Below are 19,708 nucleotides of genomic sequence, written 5' to 3'. Positions count from 1 at the left end.
GAACTTTTTGAAATTATCTTCATTTATGTTGAACGAAATATCACCAATTCTAGCTTTCCAATTTCCCTCTTATCAACGGAAGTTGAGCAAGTGGTTATGGTGCACACTGGTGCAGAATTCTCAGAAATCTAAGTAACTTCTTTCGATTTAGGACGTATTTGAGACTAATCAGAGGTATGTGAAACTGAAATTAAGTTTTCTGTGATATGCCAGATTTTCTGTGGTATTAATGTTTGGGGGATTCTTCATTTGGAAAGGTCAGGTAAACGATACATGCAGTAAAATCCTGGTAGATCATGTTACATTACCAAGAAAACACTCATCGAGAAGGCGTACAAAGTGGTCTTTGTGCTTCTCAATTGATGCAAATTACAGGAGTTAAAGTCCACCTGGCTTCTCTGTGAAGCTCAAGCTTCTCCCTTGTAAGCTCGCTTTGATCGAATATATTCAAAAGATATAAGGTGTTTTTTTTCAGTTTTCATCTTATTTTATTATCGACAGATTACATTTCATTCAAGAATAGATCGCTTTGGAATTGTTTTCGACTTTGTGCAGGCAGAATGTCTAGCCTAGTAAATGTCCACGAACAGGACATAACAGATACATCGCTTTCATCCTCTGGCGATCAGAAACCTCTTGTGCTCAAAGAGAGAAGTTGTTTTCGTGTGGTTTTGGTTGTAATCCCTTGTTTGCTTTTGATATGGGGCGTTTCATTGCTTCCCACCGTATTCTACGCAAACAAACTCCCAGTTCCTACGGATCCACCTTCACCGAACATCAGGTTAGATTTTGCTGATAATTTTCTGGTCTTATGTCTAATGTGGGAACTGATAGAGATTTGATTTTGATTTTTGACTCCAAATTTTCTGAGTGGTTTAGCATTTATGGAGATTTCCGCGCAGCCCAATTATTCATAATGCATGCATTCAGTATAGGATGACAGTGACAAAACAGTAGGAATACAGCTTTGTTCTAGAATAGGATGGATTTTTAGTATATAAAGAAATATTCTTTAAGGATTTTGATGTAGTCAGTCAATCTTATAACTTAACCCTGTAACTCCCAAGATCTGATTGTTAATTCTCCCCTCTAGCTGCTACACATTTCCTTGTAAATTAGTTATGAGAACTTGGTGCCAGATCAAGATAGCAGCTTCTACCTGATAAGTTTGAATCTTCTCATTACCTGTTTGATGAAGAATATATAGATACTGTAGGGAGAAGTTTTATGTTAATCACTTCTAGGAGTTAAAGGGTTAACTAGAAATAAAAAATTTTTCATTTCAATCAAGTCAAATAATTTGAAATCAGTCAACTGACTGATGAATGAAGATGATAGGGAATTTGATGAAAGCTCTACTGGGCAAGTTAACTGAGTGTTATGTAGGATTTCCTCTCAGCTCCATACTATCCTAAAACGAAGAAGCAATTAAGGCAACCTTTTATTTTTGCTATGATTTTTTTATGCAAGAACTGTGTACATATTGAAGAATGGGGCTTTGTAGAAATCTTACCAAGTGTTAATCTAGCTTGCTGGTAGCTTAGCTCATACATTCATGGTTTTCTTTTGGGTTAATTGCTGTGTAGTCCCCTAAATGAACATATGTTCACAAGGCTACCTTAAAGGGGAACACCATGATCATGAATATCCATCATACAATAAAGAGGTGAATTATGAAATGATAGTCATAAATTAAAAAAGTTTGAATTTAGCACTAGCACATCCACAAGATACCGGTAAGTAAATCCACTGTTTCCTTGGAAAGTGTCTGTATTACTGACTTTGTTTTTGTGGAGGGAGGATTTAAACTTTGACCCTTAAGTGTGAAAGCATATAATTTCTCCTTACATTATCACCTCTAATTCATACATAAAAGTTATGAGAATAATGAAAATGGTCATCAATGCAATAAGTTCTTGATTGTTAAACAAATTTTCCTCGTCAGCACCTTAAGAAATGTTTAGAGAAAGAATGTAAAATGTGCATACTGATGTTAGGGTGTAAAGAGTTGACAGGGTGACAAGAATGAAACATCAAACTCAGCCTGCATGTGATACTTGGTCAAGGAATTGTGACCAAGCTCCAACATAGGAAAGTGAAAGCTGTCATCAGGGTGCTTTCTCTGCTAGAGGATTTCATAGCTAGTATGTAGGAAAACAATTCAATTTTAGATCAATCAACCATTCACAAAGTTTGTAAAAACAGATTTAGATTTGAGGTAAGGTAGGTGCACATTTTCATATCACTGAGATAACCTTGTCACTTTTTTCTTTCCTGTAGTAATCAAACTCAGCCTCTGTACCCTTGCAGTCATCCACTCATTTTGAACCAGAAAACACATTTGTGTGAACCACCATGCCCATGGGTGATGCTGACAAAAGCAGAAAAATTTGCCTTGCTAGTCATTGAAAGTTTTTCTATTGCTGTTAGTTTGTTGGGTTTTGTCATAATATTGTCAACTTGGATGCGGATTAAAAAACTGTGAGTTTAATGTCAATGCTGTTGCCCTTTCCTTTTTTTTGTGCAGAATTGTATCATGTTTATGTAATAGTATAACTTTAATTGTAATTTTCTTTCTCTGCAATGTTTTTTTTCCTTTATAGTGACCTATTGGTCATAACTCTCTGTAATTCTTAAATTACATTTTAATTGAACAATATTCTTTTGGATTCAGAGATATAAATGTAATAAATAACACCCAAAAATTCATTAGAAAGGTTTGATGAAAATAAACAAATGAATGAAAATACAAGACTAGCTCTGGATACTTGCAATACCAACAAACTATTACCTCTTGCTGTTCACAATACAGTATTCACAGGAGTACAATTATTGAGAAATGCCATGTTTGACAGAACTGTTTTCTTTGCTATATTGTCAGGAGATGTTTTCCACATATAATTCCTCTTTACATTCAAGGCCTATCATCAGCCATTGGTAAGTTTATTTTGATCAACCTTAAGTACTTTCATTTTATTTCAATTGATTAACCTTAAACTCCTGTAAGTGACTGAGGCAGAATTTCTCATTACAATATCTGTACAATGTAAAACACTCAGACGAGTGATGAGAATAAAAGTTATCAGTAGTAATAGCATACGAATTGTCTGACAGACAGCAAGGAGAATTTTCAATGAGACCTTGACATTAAAAGGGTTAAAAAGAACAAACAGCAATAATCTGTTTACCGATAAATAAGAACACTCAAACATGAATGAAAGTGATCCTCACAGTGATGTGCACTACTTGGGCAGTAGTGAAAATAAGGCCTGAAAAAAATTCAGGTCTGTACAGGATTTGAACCCATGACCTCTGCGATACTGGTGCAGCGCTCTACCAACTGAGCTAACAAGCCAACTGGGAGCTGGTCATGGGTTCAGGCCTTATTTTCACTACTGCCCAAGTAGTGCACATCACTGCAAGGATCACTTTCATTCACGTCTTTATCCGCAGTTCAAATATTAATATGACTTTCATATATTCTTAACCGTTTATTCATCACTTCATGGGTTTATTTGGAACCAACATCAAATCCTGTACAGGCCTGAATTTTTTTAGACCTTATTTTCACTACTGCCCAAGTAGTGCACATCACTGCAAGGATCACTTTCATTCACATCTTTATCTGCAGGTCAAATATATGACTTTCACATATTCTTAACCGTTTAACACTCAAACATGTTAACAATATGTTTATAACTCTGTGAAACAACTTTAATCATAACTGGATAGTTACCAGTACATCATAGCCTTTTTGTTTATTGTTTACTGTTTCCTTTTGTTTAACTCAATAATTTAAGTGTTCTGTAATGATAAGAGAGCCACCAATAATGAATGTATTCTCTCCCTTCCTGTAACTTTGTTGGTGCTTTTCCTCAAAGCATGGATAAATTGTTAGCGTGTATTTTTCAAGTGCACATTCAACTTTACACTGACACATTCGCTAAGTGAGTTTCTGAACTCAGAATTACAAGGAAAAAACTTACTTTCATTTCTTTCTAAACTTCAATCTCTGACTGGCAGATGAACTGGTAACTTAACATATTCTGTACTCACAGAATTAAACAAATTATCCTAAAATTTGATAAATTCTCCTCGTAAATACAGAAGTAATTAGTTGGGTTTCAGTAGCATGATTTGCTTCAAGTTAGCATACATCTTGTGCAAAACTCAAAATTGTGACGCAATCATTGCCTGTAACAAAATGGAAAAGGAAAAGGAAGGTGATAAGTTTCTCATGCGTCCATAGGTCAAGTCCTTGCTTGCCTTCTAATAAGCGTTACGGCATCACAACTACTATAATGTCATCAGAACATTTACGAGCATAAAAAGGTTGTGAAATTTTTTTACTTTTTCATCACATGGACATGATTATTTGCACGTTCACCAGAGATGAATTGACAGTCTTTACAAAAGATAATGGTCATTTGATCACTTTCAGGCACTGATAAAGAGTGAAAACAGTGTGGCAATTTCAGTCAATGATTTCTGTCAGCGATTTCTGTAGAATTGTAAGCAATTGGGTACGTTTCCATTGCTGTGTTAACCACAGAGTATTCAATATATTTTTAAGATGAAATACATTGAATGCAACTGATATTTTTGCTGCAAAATTACAACAGTGACAAAGCTTCACAAAAAGCTTCTACAAGTGTAGCACTAATGAAAATAATACAGCCTCAAAGAAGAATAATTTACCACGGATAGCATCCAATTTATGGTGAAACATTACTGCTCTTAAAGCAGAAATTTCCCATCTATTGTTGTCTGTTTTATTTGTTGTTGACAGGAATAAAACAGGCAAACCTTAATTTAAAAATGACATGACCTTTATTCATCCATGTCATTGGTTTGTTGAAGAACTTAGTTGCTGAAGAGTAAATTTCACATTACAAACCAAACCTGATTTGTTGACACAGTAACTTATTTCCCAAAGAGCTAATTAAAAATGTATTTGAGATCTGATTGGTTCATTCAGGAACCAAGATACCTAAAATTATACGTACACATCAAAATAGTGAAGTACATATTTAAATGGGGATGTGTTACTGGTAATAAACATATCAAGGAACCAGTAGCAGTAGTCATTTATTGAAAGGGGCTTGGTTTAAAGGTAAGGTTAGCAGGAAGGAGGTTGTTATTCAAGACAAGGTACTTATTCGGTCAAAAACAGTATTGTAATGAATAATGTTTTTGTTTATTTTAAGCTGTTCTTATTGCGGTAGCCAATGGAATGGGAGAAGAGAAGGCTTTCTGTAGCAGCAAGTTTTTAGCAGAATCTTCAAAAAATCCCACTACATTTTGTACTGCTCAAGGGGTCCTGATACACTACTTTTCTGTAGCTTTGGCACTGTGGTTTGTGGTTTATAGCATCAATTTACTTAAGGTGAGTGAGATGTAAGACATTTTGTTGATGCTTATGTGATATGCACAGCACATTTTTTTCTATCCAGGTTAGTATTTTACCTTAGATGTTTTATCAAAGTGTTTCTGAATCAGCTTTTACATGAGTTATTCTTGATTCGTCACGTGATTTGCTTTTATTGATGATTCTAATGTAGTAATGCAAATATAATGGCTAGCTCACAACCACTATTTTTGACAATTTTGGAAAATATCCAAAATTTTGTGTGCACTGAAGTAAGTGTTGTATAAGATCATTTGAAACCACTGTAAAAGCCAAGCCTAAAAGCTTATTTATTTGTCTACTAATGTCAGATAAAGCAAGAGCTTTCAACTAGTCAATTCACAAGAAGTGTCACCAATGTTCTGAAATCTTTCATTCTTCTAGTGATTGATGCAGCACTAAGGTCTCAAAATCTTAAAATCTTTATCAAATCAAATTTTTATCCTGTTTTTATCTGGGATTTATTCACTATCTTCATGTAATGTTATGATCTGTAAATATGTTTGTTTATCACTATTGAGAGTGATTACAAATGTGAACATTCTTCAGAATATGTCTATCCCTTTCCTGCCTGAGGGAAATGCCAAAAATTTTTTTCAAATGAGAACAATGAAGCACTAGACCATGCATAATATATAATTTTATAGGTATTTTTTTGGGGTATGCTATAAAGGACACCAACAGGTGTGGAGGAGGCAACTGAAAAGACTGAGAAGTTTCCAAAGTGAAAAATAAAAAACCTTGAAATTGTTTGTTTGCCTCGTACATATAGGGTATACCACTTAACTATGGTTTAAATTGCAGCTCTCAGAGCATTGATTGTGGTGAGATATCACCTGAACCAATACAGTACTAAGACAAAAAGTTCCAAAAGTTGCAGGGGTGGTAAACCAAGTCTTGTATTAGAGGGAGCCATGATTTTATGCCTTCAATGTGCAGATCTTTCAATGACCTTTTGGTTTTGAAAGTTTCAGAAAAAATGAATGAATATTAAGCATGCAATGGCATCTTGTGCCATGTGGCACTCTCAAGCGGGAAAGGATTAATATGTCTATGATACTGGCCTGGGTTGTTTGAAGGGTGGATTGGATAAATCTCTATTGGTGGATAGCATAGTATCTTTTGCTTACACTTATCAGTGTGATAGCAATTTAAAGGACAGATAGCAGTATCTGTCCTTTGAACAACTGGACCCTGAAAGGCAACTTATCTGTGTTAGTGGAAGAAACCAACTGTTGGGATGTTGAGATTGAGGTAGTTACACTATAGCAATATCATATTGTTCATATTCCAAGGGCAGCAAGGGGAATAAATTAATTAGCCTCAGGCCTACATACTGCTCCTGGCTAGCTGTTGACTGACATTTAGTTGGCATTTGATCACTTCATTTTGTTCATTTGATCATTGTAGTTGTCTCTGGTTAGGTGTATCTCTGTCCCTAAACCGGTTTGTTATGGCTTCTGCAGCAGGAATTGCAAGACAAATTGAAGTCTCTGTCCTCTGTCAAGGGTTATATATACAATCTTACAGCCATAGAACACCCTCCTCTCAGGGATCCATCCACAATATCTGCACCTCCACACAAAGACACACCACCATGGGCATCATCTTACACACATCACCTCTAGAATTCAAAGAGTTAATATATTACTACTTTCTTTCAGATGATCTATTCTGACAGTCTGGTAAACCTCCAGGGAAATAATTACAGAGTACAGCATATTGTGTATTCCTTAATTTGCTGGCTTCTTCCTTTCATTCCTGTTGGCATTGTACTTGGCTCCGAATCACCACCTTATATTGATGTAAATATGCAATTCTGCTTTCCTGGATCAACAGACACTGGATATTTTACAACTACATTTATCACAGAGCTGGCACTGGGTGTTGGTGGTACCTGCTTGTTTTTTGTGGTCTATAAACTTTTCATGGTAATAATTATTTACTTTTAACTAACAGTTCAAATGTTTTTAGTGGGTGAGCAATTAATGGTTGTTTTTTATTCAATGCCATTATTAGAAGGCCCATTAACACAGCTAGATAATTTTTAACGAGGTTTACATTGTAAATCATTACATTTTTAACTTAAAGTTACTCCAAAGTCCAAACCTTAGTGGTTGCAATGAGATTCCTTGTCATCGCTATAGGAAATATGAAGAGATTAGTGTGGAGAATATAAATACTTGTTTTGTTGCAAAAAGAGAATACTCTCCAAGTGTGAACTGAAAATGGGTCAGGCCATTGAAATTTAGTGGAAGAATTCTGCTTAATAATTGTAGAATTCTTCTACATCCACGGCCTGGTGAACACCTTACACAACACAAGAGAATTAATTGTAAATGGAAGTCTAGTCCTGGTAGAAATCTGTTTCTGATAAATGAATAAAGGGGTAAGTTTCTAAAGAAACTGTGGTGCTGCGTCGGTGGGAGAGTATAGCAGGTAATTTAGTGTTAACGACTGGGTTGAAAACGTAAATTAGCCACCGTGAAGAGTAAAAAAGCTGACGTTTCGAGCGTTAGCCCTTCGTCAGAGCTATCGCTTTGACGAAGGGCTAACGCTCGAAAAGTCAGCTTTTTTACTCTTCACGGTGGCTAATTTACGTTTTCAACCCAGTTGTTAACACTAAATTACCTGTATCTGATAAAATTATATTTCAATTGTCACACAGCTGGGAAATGGATAGTAAATGTCTGCTAGCTAATCGTGACCTCCTTCTTCTTGGTCATTTCAGCTACGCAACATCTCCCCTGTTGCTGGTGAGCAAGCTAAATCAAGAAAAAAGAAAATGGACAAACTGGTTCAGCGCCTGGTGTTTCTTATGTTTGCATATGCAGCCATTGTAACTCTCACTTATATTCCCATCTGCCTTTTACAACAACATGCAGCCCTTCTGGAACACCATATAAATCGGTACTTTCGTTGCTTGATGTTTTACCCACCAGAGAAGTGTCATAAAAGTTAGTATCAAGTGCTTTGAGTATCATTTACTTGGTATTTGTTCAGTAATACATGTATGTAACAACTACACTATGAGCTCTATAATTTTATCCGGTCTATCAAAAGTGAACAATAAGACAGACTCACATTTATTTTTTTTTTTCACCTGCATACTGGATCTACACACTAAAAACATAAATGAAATTCTTTGGGTAAGGTTATTGATGAAAGTAAATTTGATGAATGTCATTAACTGAGCAACTGCATTCCTACCCTTCCCTTAGTCCAAAATTTAATTACTCCTAACTTGTTATCAGTTGACTGACATTGATCTACAAATTTTGTTCCCAACAGAATATGAAAAGTATACTTTCTCTGACGCATTTGTGGTATCATCCCTAAGTACTGCATTCTTTGCACTGACGACTGTGTGTTTCTTGGCATTTAACAAGCAGTCCCGCAAACTGTGGACCTTCTGGTGGTTCAGGATACAGAGATGCTGCTGTGAGCAGTCTTAAAACATAACTGTCAAAGCCAGAATGTTGGTTGAAGTTGTGCTTGTGATCTGAAAATTAGTTTTCAAACAGAATTGAAATGATAACATGTGCAAAACAGTGTTCATTTTTAGCAGCACTTTCTTCTTGTTGTGATGCTGACAAGGAGAATTTGTTTAACAAACAAGCTTCTTTTGTTGGTGATCATTTCCTTTATTTTTGTGACCTCGATGTGTGATTCAAGCAAGATATTGTAATCAGACATTAGATGCTAGTTACCCCTAGGGATCAAAGGGATTTACTAACCACATAATAAATTATGCTTAGCCAGTAGGCTATTAAGTGTTGACTCCAGCAGCAATTTAAATTGGTAGAAATTAACCATAGTAAATTTATTTTTGAATGTTTAATTTAAAATGTATTTTTATTCTGAAAGTAATGTCATTTTGTAAGGAAAATCTTCTCTGTTGCTTTGCTTTTAATTGTCATCCAAATTATTTTTACAGTATACAACAGGAAAAAAATATTAGTATTGGTTTCTGTCAGATTTTGAAAAACTGTGAAAACCATTAATAATTTTGGAAATGAAAATAGATAGGAAAGAAAACTGGTCTTTGAGCAGCAGCGTTGATTAGTTGGTGGTTTTCTTGGTATCCTTTCTGACCTGGTCTGCAACATGATTGTTTTAAGCACAATGAACTTTATTGTAATATTGGAGGTATTTATAGTTCGTAATATTGACAGTGATTGACGAAATATCTATATATATAAAAAAAACTCTTCTCTTGTAATGATTCACAAACCAGGGAACTATAGATAAATGAATAAAGGGGATAAGTTTCTAAAATAACTGCGGTGCTGCTTCGGTGGGAGATTATAACAGGGTAATTTAGTATTATCAACTGAGTTAATAACTCAAATTGGCCACAAAGTTTCAAAGCTGACGTTTAGAGCGAAGGGCTAACGCTCGAAACGTCAGCTTTGAAACTCTTTACGGTGTTAAATTTACGCTATCAAGTCAGTTGATAATGCTAAATTACCCTGATCTGTGGATAAACCCTCGTTTACTTTCTATTCTACCAGTTTAGTTAAAAACTAATGGAAAACCTTATGAATCAAATATAAAACAAGAATCTCGAGACCTAGCCGGGTCAAAGTGATGTATTCTTTGGCCAAACACTTTACCCTCATTGTACCTCCCTCCCTCTACCCAGGAGTATAAATAGGTACCGGGAATTTACAGGGAAGCCTGATGAAATGCTGTGCGGTAACATGCGATGGACAAGCATTCTATGCAGGGGGAAGTAGTAATACTCCAAGTCGCTCTACTCTAAGGCAACTGGCTAGGCACTGGCTCGAGTGCAGTCTTAACGTTACCTGTATAACAAGAATTTGATTTCTCAACGCCATGTAATTTACCCCCTTAATAAACCTATAGTTTCATCCTTCAAATAAGACAGAGGGTTTGATGTTTTCTTAGCTTAAATCCGTTAGAATCCCTTTGTTTTCACTTTCATGTCGTTGCTCGTGTATCACATTACATTCCCCGAATTCCCGGAAACGGATTCATTTCAATTTCGGATTGTTTAACTGGAAAACAATCACAACGGATTAGTAATGTCGCCGTAACAAAGTTCAACCTAGTTCACACTGGAGTTTTGCACCTCTTGATAGGTACTTTATATACTGCAGCAGCTTTTGTCTTCCGTGTTATGCAGGCAGAGTTGGTAAACTTTTGGTTATTTGTCGCTTTGGGCGCTGGTCATGCTGTGGTTGACCTCATAGAGCGCTTAACAGTTTCCATGAGGGATTACATCTGGGAATACGCCTACAAACTACTCTCTCGCTGCTGCAGATCACGCCCAAGAGATTTTCCAGCAGGCATAACCCGCACCCCTCGAAGTATGCGTTTTGTTGCAGACGTTAGCATTCAACTTGTCCTAACCGAAGCAAACGCCCTAGTGTCAGCGGTAGGATTCAGCCAATTGTACAATTTCATGTACCCAGATGACTTCCAAACGCCTAATGGTTACTTTGAGAGTCTCATCTGGCAATTCTTGGCTCGTTGCGTTACTGGTCTAGCAATAGATGTATTTTTTAACACTGTATCGTTGTGGCTGCAAGCGATGTACCTAAATGTTGCCGTGTTGAAAGTGTGGAGGAGTAAACAGTGGCGATACCACGTCATTTCCAACGTAGTTTGCACGATAATGGTAGTTCTGTATTTCACAGAGTACCTGTTTGCAATAGAAAGGGGCAAACATAACGGTAAAAAGTTAAAAAGGTTTGCTTTTAATTGTTCTTTACCCTTTTCCAAATTCTAAAACAGAAACTGTGGAGTTCCTCAAGTTAGGACGAGTTGGAAGTTATAAAGTTGAAGTCAGCAACAAATAACTGAGTTCTGTTTGATGAAGAAAATCTCAAAGGATCGTCCTGATCGGTCTATTTTGAAACCTATAGTTTTCCAATGATGAAGTCGGGATTAGTTTTAGTTTTGCATCTGATTGGTTGAGATGGCGGTGCATATTTCTAAAAGCCAATCACAGAGTAAAGTAAAGTAAAAGTAAACCAATCCTAGATCACTTTTGCCACTCAATTTATAATTTTTATGTGCTCTGTAACACTATTCCTCCGTGGACGAATAGAGCTCTGTTTTGGGTTACCCTCATCATTTTACAGTAAATGGTTTGAACCCGGGGGTAACATTAAGTGTTTTCTGATCCAGTCTGGGTGAGTGTATTCTTGAGAAGGACTGCTGTCGGTAGAGGTTAATGACGTTTCAACAACCTGAGCGGAAGTCATAATCAGATTCAAGTATAAAGTTGTTGTAAGCCGACGATCAGACTACAGAATCACCTTTACATTTTGTCAAGTTTCTCTGAAACTATACTCCCCACTCTTTGACCTTTAAGGGTGTTAACAGGGACCGCACAGAGGGAGGGGCTGGGGGGCTTTGGGCCCCCCCCCACTGTTTTGCAAAAATAAAAATAAAGTAAACAAAAAGTAATTTAACAAAAATAACGGAGCCAAAAATAGCCCCCCCTCCCTCCCCACTCAAAAACTTGCTGCGTGGTCCCTGGTTAAGCATCTCATTTCCCCCAACAACATCACTCTTGAATCAAGCATCGAAGTCATGAGAATATAGGAAACGATCACCAACAAATTATTTTTGTCTGCACCCTAGGAAATGTATGGAGAACAATTAAAACAAGTTATTAATCCAGCCAGCCCGGCAGCTAGATTAGCTTCCGTAGGCAGTTCATCAATCGATATATATTCGATGAGGAACGAGTTAGAAGGATTTTTTAAAGCCTTCGCCTCAATTTAAGTAGAGTTTACATCTTCTGAGTTTGCTCTCTTTTTTTTGGGGGGGGGGGGGGAGAGAAAAGGAGAGTTGGGGTTTCTTCTTTTTTTTGTGTGAGCTATGGAAAAGCATGTAATAAATTGTCTTTAGACATCGCATTTTCTCATATTTTAAAGTCATCACAGATGGTCAAGTTATCTTATCCAGCCTTATCCAGGCTGTAGGTATTTGGCCCGCGTCGCCATGAGCTTTGTTTTCTTTTTCTTCCTGGTTACACCTCGTTTTGGCGCCGTTGGGGAAAATATCACTAAAACGCTTCGTTGCTCCGCGTCGACTCTCACTTCGACTGGAGTGATATACCCATCTCTCATTAATAACATGGATTCAAACACAAGCCCTCTTGACGCTGTCACAAAGATGAATGTTCAGATGCAAGATTCAGCTAAATTGAGGACTTTTTAGGACGTGGTTTTGTTGAACAATGGCTAAACTTTGTTGTAAAAATAATCATGCCCAAGTGTTTAGTTCAGTAAACTTCAGAGAAGCTTTTTGCACATTAACTGACCCTATTGGACTTGCATTGGCCCGTAACGAGGCAACACTAAAGCGAGGCTTTGCGCAGCCTGGCTGGCCCAAAGTTTACTCGGTTTCAATGGAAAAGCCAGGTTGCTTAGGCAAACATGGCCGCCAAGGGATAAAGTATAAGAGGACCTGTAAAAATTTTCTTTTTTTCCCCACCATGAACGAATATGAAGAAGACACTTGGAGTAAGTAAACAGTAGATTGTGTAAAAACATCGTATAATTGTGTCTGTACATTTTTTAGTGATAAATGACGTGTTCACTTCATGACCTCATACGAAGGCATCTGTGCATTAAGGCCGAGCTTCAAATTTAGTGAACACCCATGACGGACATCGGAGATCAGAAAAGAACCACTTTTGTGTCTTGCAACCTATTTTGAATTTATGAGGGTACAGCTTTCGGGTTAAGGTATATCTCTAAGAAATCGATCCATACATATATACTTAACTTTATTTAGTAAAGCAGGTCAAGAATACGCAACTTACAAGCTAATTTGGACCTACTATAATCCCCGCTTGTCTGTATCAATACCTTTTAAGACTGCTAAAATTCAAGTCTTGCACTGGTCGGTAAATGTCAGTGTCGCCTAATTTGACTTTGGTGCAATGGTTCGAACTCAGGATAAACATTTTGATCATGCAGTCGAATTGTTGGGCCTAGAATAATCCCGAACGGGAATATACAACCTTAACAAAAGTTGGGACTGCGACTCTGAAGATGACTTAGACACAGGCCTGGCTTCAGAGGATGGCAAATGAACACGCAATTTTTTCCTTTGTTGTCCTACATTTTGCATGGAAAAATTACCTTTGCACTCATGACATCCCGTTGAGTACTACCATTCTTAGAAGTAAGGATGGGCCAGTAGTGATACCAAATATTAGATGCCAGCAATACCGCAGTCTACTCAGAAAATATCATTATAACACAGTGCGTAAATTTGTCTAATCAAATTCAATTGCATGAGCATGCTTCATATTCCTATTGTGCACGCTCATGATGTCAGCAAACAAATCCCTCGAGAATTTTGTATTCAATCAGAAAATAAAGTTCATTTACACACATGAATTCAGCTGTCAGTTTTTTGACCAATCTAAGACAAGATCATTTACAGCGTAGAGAAATGTTTTCCTGAAACAAAATTATCAATGTGCTGAAGCATAGCAGAGGGAATATTAACCCTTTTACAACATTTAAACCATCAGGTTGAAAATGTTATAAAATAATTGGTTCATACATCAGCTGTGCATTCATTGAGATATGAAGCACTTGGGAAGTTTGGAGAGCACTCAAGAAGCTAGCACTCGAGGTATAGCCAAGAGCTACTCTTACACATCTTTCGTGCTCTCTAAACTTCCTGTGTGCTTCATATCTCAATGAACGCACACTGACATATGAACCAATTGTTACATACTAGCAAAAAGTATTGATGTTTACGATACTGTATGTGACCTGCCCACACTTTATCTCACTCTCATGACCAACTACTGACAAGGAGCCAAAGAGACTCTGGGCTCAAGATTGGGCAATGATCGCTGCAGTGTACCATCTAAATAGTGTGTGACTGCTGCAACAGTGAACTAATCAAAAACTGTGAGTTTCAACTTAAATAGGTCCTTATTCCGGTTTTAAATTTTTGACTGTCTTGTTCATTCTTTTGTAGAGTACTGAACACTGCATAACATTAACAGTGCAAGATAACTCTATAACCCTGTATGTTGGCAATCAAATCACATGACTAACCATGCAACTCACTGAGGTCACAGTATAAGTAGTAATATCAGTATCGTAATTGGTATCATATTGATTCCAAAAAAACTGTATCGGCCCATCCTTACCTAGCAGACTAGAATATAGGTTGTCTAAACATCAGTCTGCAGACAACAATCACTTTTAGAATTATTATACTCTCAACCAGATGAATCTTTTACTACACAATCAACTGACTTGATTTTGTTTATTTATTTTACAGATATAGCATCATGGAAGGCAGACATCCCTGGGAAAGTTTCTTATGTCAAGCACCTTTTGAGTTGTTCTCAGTTTCCAGAATGTAGTAGAGATGTCATTCTTATGTTGGAGAAATATTTCCAAGCTTATGCACCAGACACACCTCCAAACCCAGGACTTTATCTCTCGGCATTTCTTGATGATGTTGTTGACTTATACATATTTCACAGCAAAGGTTCTGGCTCAAAACCTTTGTCTGCCATTCAGGAACTTCAGCTCCTAGAAGTTACATGTTCCTGCTTTCAAGACCAACCATCTGATATTGTAAGATGCGGAGTGTTTTATTTGTTGTTTGGAATATCAAGTCAAGATATCAAAGATGGAAAGGTAGGATTCATGTCAAGGAAAGAATAAATGTTTATAGTCACTGTGGTAATTTGTTTTTTAAATTTTGTGTCATTTCAAACAATATACAGGTTGTTGTATGAACATCAGGTGATAATTTAAAACATAGTAATAATTATTGACTGAGGGCTTTTCTATGTACATGTGATAGAATAGAGCAGTTGTTGATTGTTGTCAGTGAGTTAAGAAATACAATTTTGAAATAAGTACCACCCTTGCATGAACACTTTAACGGAAAGGCTAAAGATGTATGCAACACCACAGCATTTAAAGGAGTAAGTACAATATTTCAATCTGCATGGTTAACTTCATCTTGATTATGTGTAATTTATACTCTCCTTTGGGAATTGTGCAACTTCTTAGGTTGAAAGGAAAGTTGAAATTCTTACAAAGCTAATCTCTATGGCTGTGGCATTGCAATGCAACCTTTTGTTAGAATCAATGGCCATATGGATGCAGGTTTGTATCACTTTTCAATCCTCTTTTTTTTCTCCCTTCTACACACCCAAAGCTGGCCTAAAAGATTTCCTCATATTGTTTATTTAAAGATGAAAACAAGACTTCTTTATAACAATTCAAATTTTGATTTTGTATACTGTAATTGTCAGAAAAAAATGATGGTGTATTATTTTTGAAAAGGGCTCAAGTGCTCTTACAAATCCTGAGGTTAGATGGTTAGCTTTTCGTCATTGCTTTGAGCTTGCCTCATTGGTTTTTCAAGAACCACAGTGTTATGCTCTCTTGAGCAAACAACACTTTTTTTTTTATATTCAAGACCAAACTCAGAAATTCATATCACAAATCATTATAATCTTCTTTTTTTTTTGTCTCAGTGCAAGGTACTTTTGACATTACTGATCAATCCCTGTGATAACTGTGCAGTTGACTTATGAAATTAGAATATGCCCTGATCAATCAACAAGGTCCCCATAGGTCAGTAGGCTGACCATTGAATCAGAAATTCAGAGGGAGTAAATTTACATTCCTAACTGAGAACTCAAACCTTTCCTTTGGCCCTGGCTTGTGACATTCCTTCAAATTCTTTATTAAACACTGTTGCACCTCTTTTCAACTGTTTTTGTTTCAATGCATGCCTTTTTTCTGATTGTGCCTTTTCTTCATTAGAGACATCACCACCTGCCTAGTCTAGTGTTAAAAGTGACATCATCTATTGTAGAAGACTACACATGTCTTGTGCCAGCTTCACTGCCATTCCTTCAGACTCTTGCATGTCACTCCCCACAGATGGCCTGTCAGTTGATGATTGCGCTAATTAGTTTGTATCCTGTTGTTAGTTCAGATAATCAGAAAGGTGAGAAAAAAAATTGTGTAAGAAGTGATAAACCTAAACTAAACCAAGGCAGCTACAATCATGAATAAAACCTGTTTGGCAGGAGATTACACCACTGATTGTTTTTTGTTATGCTTCTGTCCTTCATTCAAACTCTTTCTTTTTTCCTTTTCAATATATAGTCAATGTGGTATAATATAGGAACTTTAATTTGTGTATTTAGTTTACTGAGATGAAAACTTCTTACCAACAAGTTAATTTTCTCTTTGTGTATTTTCAACAAAACAATGAATCCTTGTCATACAAGCTTTCAATCCAAGACAACACAGTTATAATGACTGCTCCTGCTTTTAACATGCCACTTTTGTTTTCAGGTGAAAGCTTATCAGTTGGGTCATCAAATCGACCTCCCTTGGCTCTCCTTAGAGTTGTAGCATCTTGGGTCAGTGAAAACCCTGAACTTTGTATTATGACTTGTCCTTCCAATCTCCTAACAGTTGGAAGTTTGCGAGGATCAGTAGCTCCCCCAGAGTCTACTTCTCTCCCCATAGGTCCTGTGTTAGGCTTACTGCGTTGGGTAGTATTGATGCCATTACATTTAAATGGCTTCACAAGCAACCTACATGTGTATAGGGATTCTAGAGTGTTATGCTCTCAGCTTCACCTAGCTATAATTCAAGCTTTTCTACTGGCTGGTAAAGATAAAGAAGATCCACAAGATGAAATGGAACTGGAACCTGGAGAAGTTATGGATGAGTCAGATAGTCAGCATCTTATCAAAGGAACAGATCTGAAAGAACTCTCTCAAGACATGAAAAAACTCATAGACAAGTTAGCAACTGTAGAATTTAGTCACAGCATCATTGCACAACAAGTCCAGTTGTCGATGGATAGATTTGCTCAAATTTTACAAGTTGCTATGGCAACAGGATGCCTTTCTGCTGCCAAAGGTTGGTATCCTTTATTACCAGTGTAAATTGTGTTTGGGTATTTACAACACAGGTAATATGTGAAAATAATCTCAAATTTTATGGAACTTAACTAAAGCTTGCATCTGATTTGTGTAGTTGGTGCTTCAACCAACATCTCTAAAATTGTTCATGAATTTGCCTGCTTGCAGCTAGTCGCAATTTTTTAGTCACAATGAAAAGTTTTTGTATCCCAAAGTCCAATCCCCTGTCCTCGTTGTGGAAGGTGGGAACAGGTAAAGCTCTGGTGGAGCTGCATTACCTAGTTCCCTGTGCAGTGGATTTATGGGTGACAGAATGATCAACAAGTCATCAACGATTTCTACTGGGAAAAAATTTTCAAGGTGGCTGCAAAAAGGCACCTGTAGCACTGCAGGGAAATGCTTTTCAGGTTGTCGTATATGAAGTCATTAAAATGTCTATAATGTTTCTCCTTTTCAGATGAACTGCAATCTGTGCGCGAACGTCTTCCATCCAACAGGTGAGTTCTTCTTTGATTTGTCAAGAAGGGTGTAAATCATCTTAATATTTCATTCCACGATCTACACAAATGATAATGTAGATGGACATCTAATAGTTTAGTGAAAGGTGACACAAATATATCATGAAACGAATAGGAAATTCGTCAGTTATCATTTACTAGTTTCCAGTTCCCTGTCTATCCCACCGACCCAAACAAATGAAGCGTTGGACTATCAATTTATCCAAGGGTTGGTTCAAATTAATTCGTCATTTACAATCCGTGATAATCTTCTCCATCCTTTTTCCTTATTTATTTATTCTTGCGTATTTTTCTACCCTCATAAGCAGCAAAGTGAACTTTCTAACGGTTTGTACAAGGCCATTTTGCCCGTTCAGGGTGTTGTGAAAACATTAGAAAAGTTTTCAGGTGTCCTCCCAATCTACCACGACGGTTATTATGCTACTGCTTTGAAAAAAAAGGTTTTGGGTTTACCTGTGCAAGAAATGATACATTTTTCACCAATCGTCATAGTGCACGTAATTTCTCAGTTAATTTTCAAGAGTTTCACTTCATGGAAACATTCCATTAAATCCGGAAATAGTTGTGACGTAGCTTAACTGTTCATTACAACGTCTAATAAATGAAAGGGTGTCGTAAAATTCTCCCATAGGTTGCTTTCCACGGTAATACAGAACCTGGATAACAGTCCTTAAAGATTTTGAAATCAAAAAGAGCATGTGCTGTGGGCTCAAGATGTTTTAAACTTGTTAGACTTGAGTGGTGGCTGTGGGAATTTGTTAGGCATTGAGCTGTACTTTGAGAATATGGTTTTACTATGTATTCAGATCAAGCATGAGTCAGGAACCGAGAGAATAAAAACATTTCTGTTAAAACCTACTAGTTATATACATAATACAAACTGATATACAAACATTTCAAAACTGTGGCAACAAATTTGCTCGGAGATCTTTATTACATAGATATCATTTTTTATCCAGGTTATTTGTCCTCCCGGGTTCCATATGATCATAACGGAATTCGGAGTGTCACACCCCATCTCTGACTTAATATTGTTGCTTCAAATAAAGTTTCCTGCGGAGGAGGAGTCCGGGATCATTTCACATTATTAACAGTCATTTCATATCTTTCGCCGTCATTACAAATCTATCACCGTCATTCACCGTCACTCGACTTCAATTACCGTCATTTGATCTAATTCATCGTCCACATCATTCACCTTCAGTTAGCATTTACCATCATTACTTGTCACGTGGCAGCATTCATTGTCATTTCGCATCATTTATTGTCATTTCACATAATTTACCCTCATTTCACTGAAAAAAATAAAGTGTAAGAATCGAAAACAGGAAGAAAATTACCATGCGCTAAGCACTATTATAACATAGCTAGTAACTTTGTCTAATCAAATTCAATTGCGCGAGCGTGCTTCATATTCCTATTGTGCATGCTCATGACGTCAGCAAACAAATCCCTCGAGAAAAAAAAATTTTCCTTCGGGTTGAAAATGTTATAAAACAATTGGTTCATACGTCATCTGTGCGTTCATCGAGATATGAAGCACTTGGGAAGTTTGGAGAGCACTCAAGAAGCTAGAGTTGCTCGTGTTTTGTGCTCTCTAAACTTTCCGCGTGCTTCATATCTCGATGAACGCACGCTGACATATGAACCAATTGTTAAACGTAATGACCGAACACAGGACAATACTTAAAGTGCGCGAGATGCTAAATGTGAAAAACAAAAATGGGAGAAAATTGAGAATGCGCGGCGAAATAACGTAACAATCCATTTCAAGAAAGTTGAGAATGCGCTAAATGTCAACGTAACAATCCATTTCAACGGAAAACTGAGAATGCGCGAGATATTAACGTAACAATCCATTTCAAG

The 19,708-nt window shown here is 36.8% G+C and overlaps 2 protein-coding genes across 4 annotated transcripts; both read left to right on the top strand.

Annotated features, from left to right (window-relative positions):
* Nucleotides 1–61: 61 nt before the first annotated feature.
* On the top strand, nucleotides 62–10,272 carry LOC131780595 (uncharacterized). 2 transcript variants are annotated; one of them, XM_059097211.2, is made up of 9 exons: nucleotides 77–174; nucleotides 258–422; nucleotides 502–781; nucleotides 2,281–2,481; nucleotides 2,882–2,937; nucleotides 5,208–5,386; nucleotides 7,072–7,338; nucleotides 8,139–8,364; nucleotides 8,699–10,272. In XM_059097211.2, exons 3-9 carry the CDS (start codon nucleotides 561–563, stop codon nucleotides 8,860–8,862), a joined length of 1,314 nt encoding a protein of 437 aa, XP_058953194.2. In that variant the 5' UTR covers nucleotides 77–174; nucleotides 258–422; nucleotides 502–560; the 3' UTR covers nucleotides 8,863–10,272. The 2 variants fall into 2 exon arrangements, with proteins under 2 accessions (XP_058953200.2, XP_058953194.2); XM_059097217.2 differs by lacking the exon at nucleotides 258–422 and having other exon boundaries at nucleotides 62–174.
* A 2,530-nt stretch (nucleotides 10,273–12,802) lies between these two features.
* On the top strand, nucleotides 12,803–19,085 carry LOC131779831 (integrator complex subunit 15-like). 2 transcript variants are annotated; one of them, XM_059096417.2, is made up of 7 exons: nucleotides 12,803–12,909; nucleotides 14,699–15,063; nucleotides 15,445–15,540; nucleotides 16,207–16,393; nucleotides 16,747–17,322; nucleotides 17,782–17,821; nucleotides 18,474–19,085. In XM_059096417.2, exons 1-7 carry the CDS (start codon nucleotides 12,882–12,884, stop codon nucleotides 18,514–18,516), a joined length of 1,335 nt encoding a protein of 444 aa, XP_058952400.2. In that variant the 5' UTR covers nucleotides 12,803–12,881; the 3' UTR covers nucleotides 18,517–19,085. The 2 variants fall into 2 exon arrangements, with proteins under 2 accessions (XP_058952400.2, XP_058952407.2); XM_059096424.2 differs by lacking the exon at nucleotides 12,803–12,909 and adding an exon at nucleotides 13,744–14,319.
* Nucleotides 19,086–19,708: the final 623 nt, after the last annotated feature.

This window comes from Pocillopora verrucosa, chromosome 9 (assembly GCF_036669915.1).
Source record: "Pocillopora verrucosa isolate sample1 chromosome 9, ASM3666991v2, whole genome shotgun sequence".
Classification (NCBI taxonomy): domain Eukaryota; kingdom Metazoa; phylum Cnidaria; class Anthozoa; order Scleractinia; family Pocilloporidae; genus Pocillopora; species Pocillopora verrucosa.
The sequence above is the reverse complement of the archived record's forward strand: the minus strand, read 5'-3'. Positions and strand labels throughout refer to the sequence as shown.

Coding starts and splice junctions, on each gene's coding strand:
- LOC131780595 (XM_059097217.2), top strand. CDS start 561: ATGTCTAGCCTAGTAAATGTCCACGAACAGGACATAACAGATACATCG. Junction 2,938..5,207: donor AGGCCTATCATCAGCCATTG/GTAAGTTTATTT, acceptor GTTTATTTTAAG/CTGTTCTTATTGCGGTAGCC. Junction 8,365..8,698: donor ACCAGAGAAGTGTCATAAAA/GTTAGTATCAAG, acceptor TGTTCCCAACAG/AATATGAAAAGTATACTTTC.
- LOC131779831 (XM_059096417.2), top strand. CDS start 12,882: ATGAACGAATATGAAGAAGACACTTGGA. Junction 15,541..16,206: donor CAATGGCCATATGGATGCAG/GTTTGTATCACT, acceptor TTTCTTCATTAG/AGACATCACCACCTGCCTAG. Junction 16,394..16,746: donor TAGTTCAGATAATCAGAAAG/GTGAGAAAAAAA, acceptor TTTTGTTTTCAG/GTGAAAGCTTATCAGTTGGG.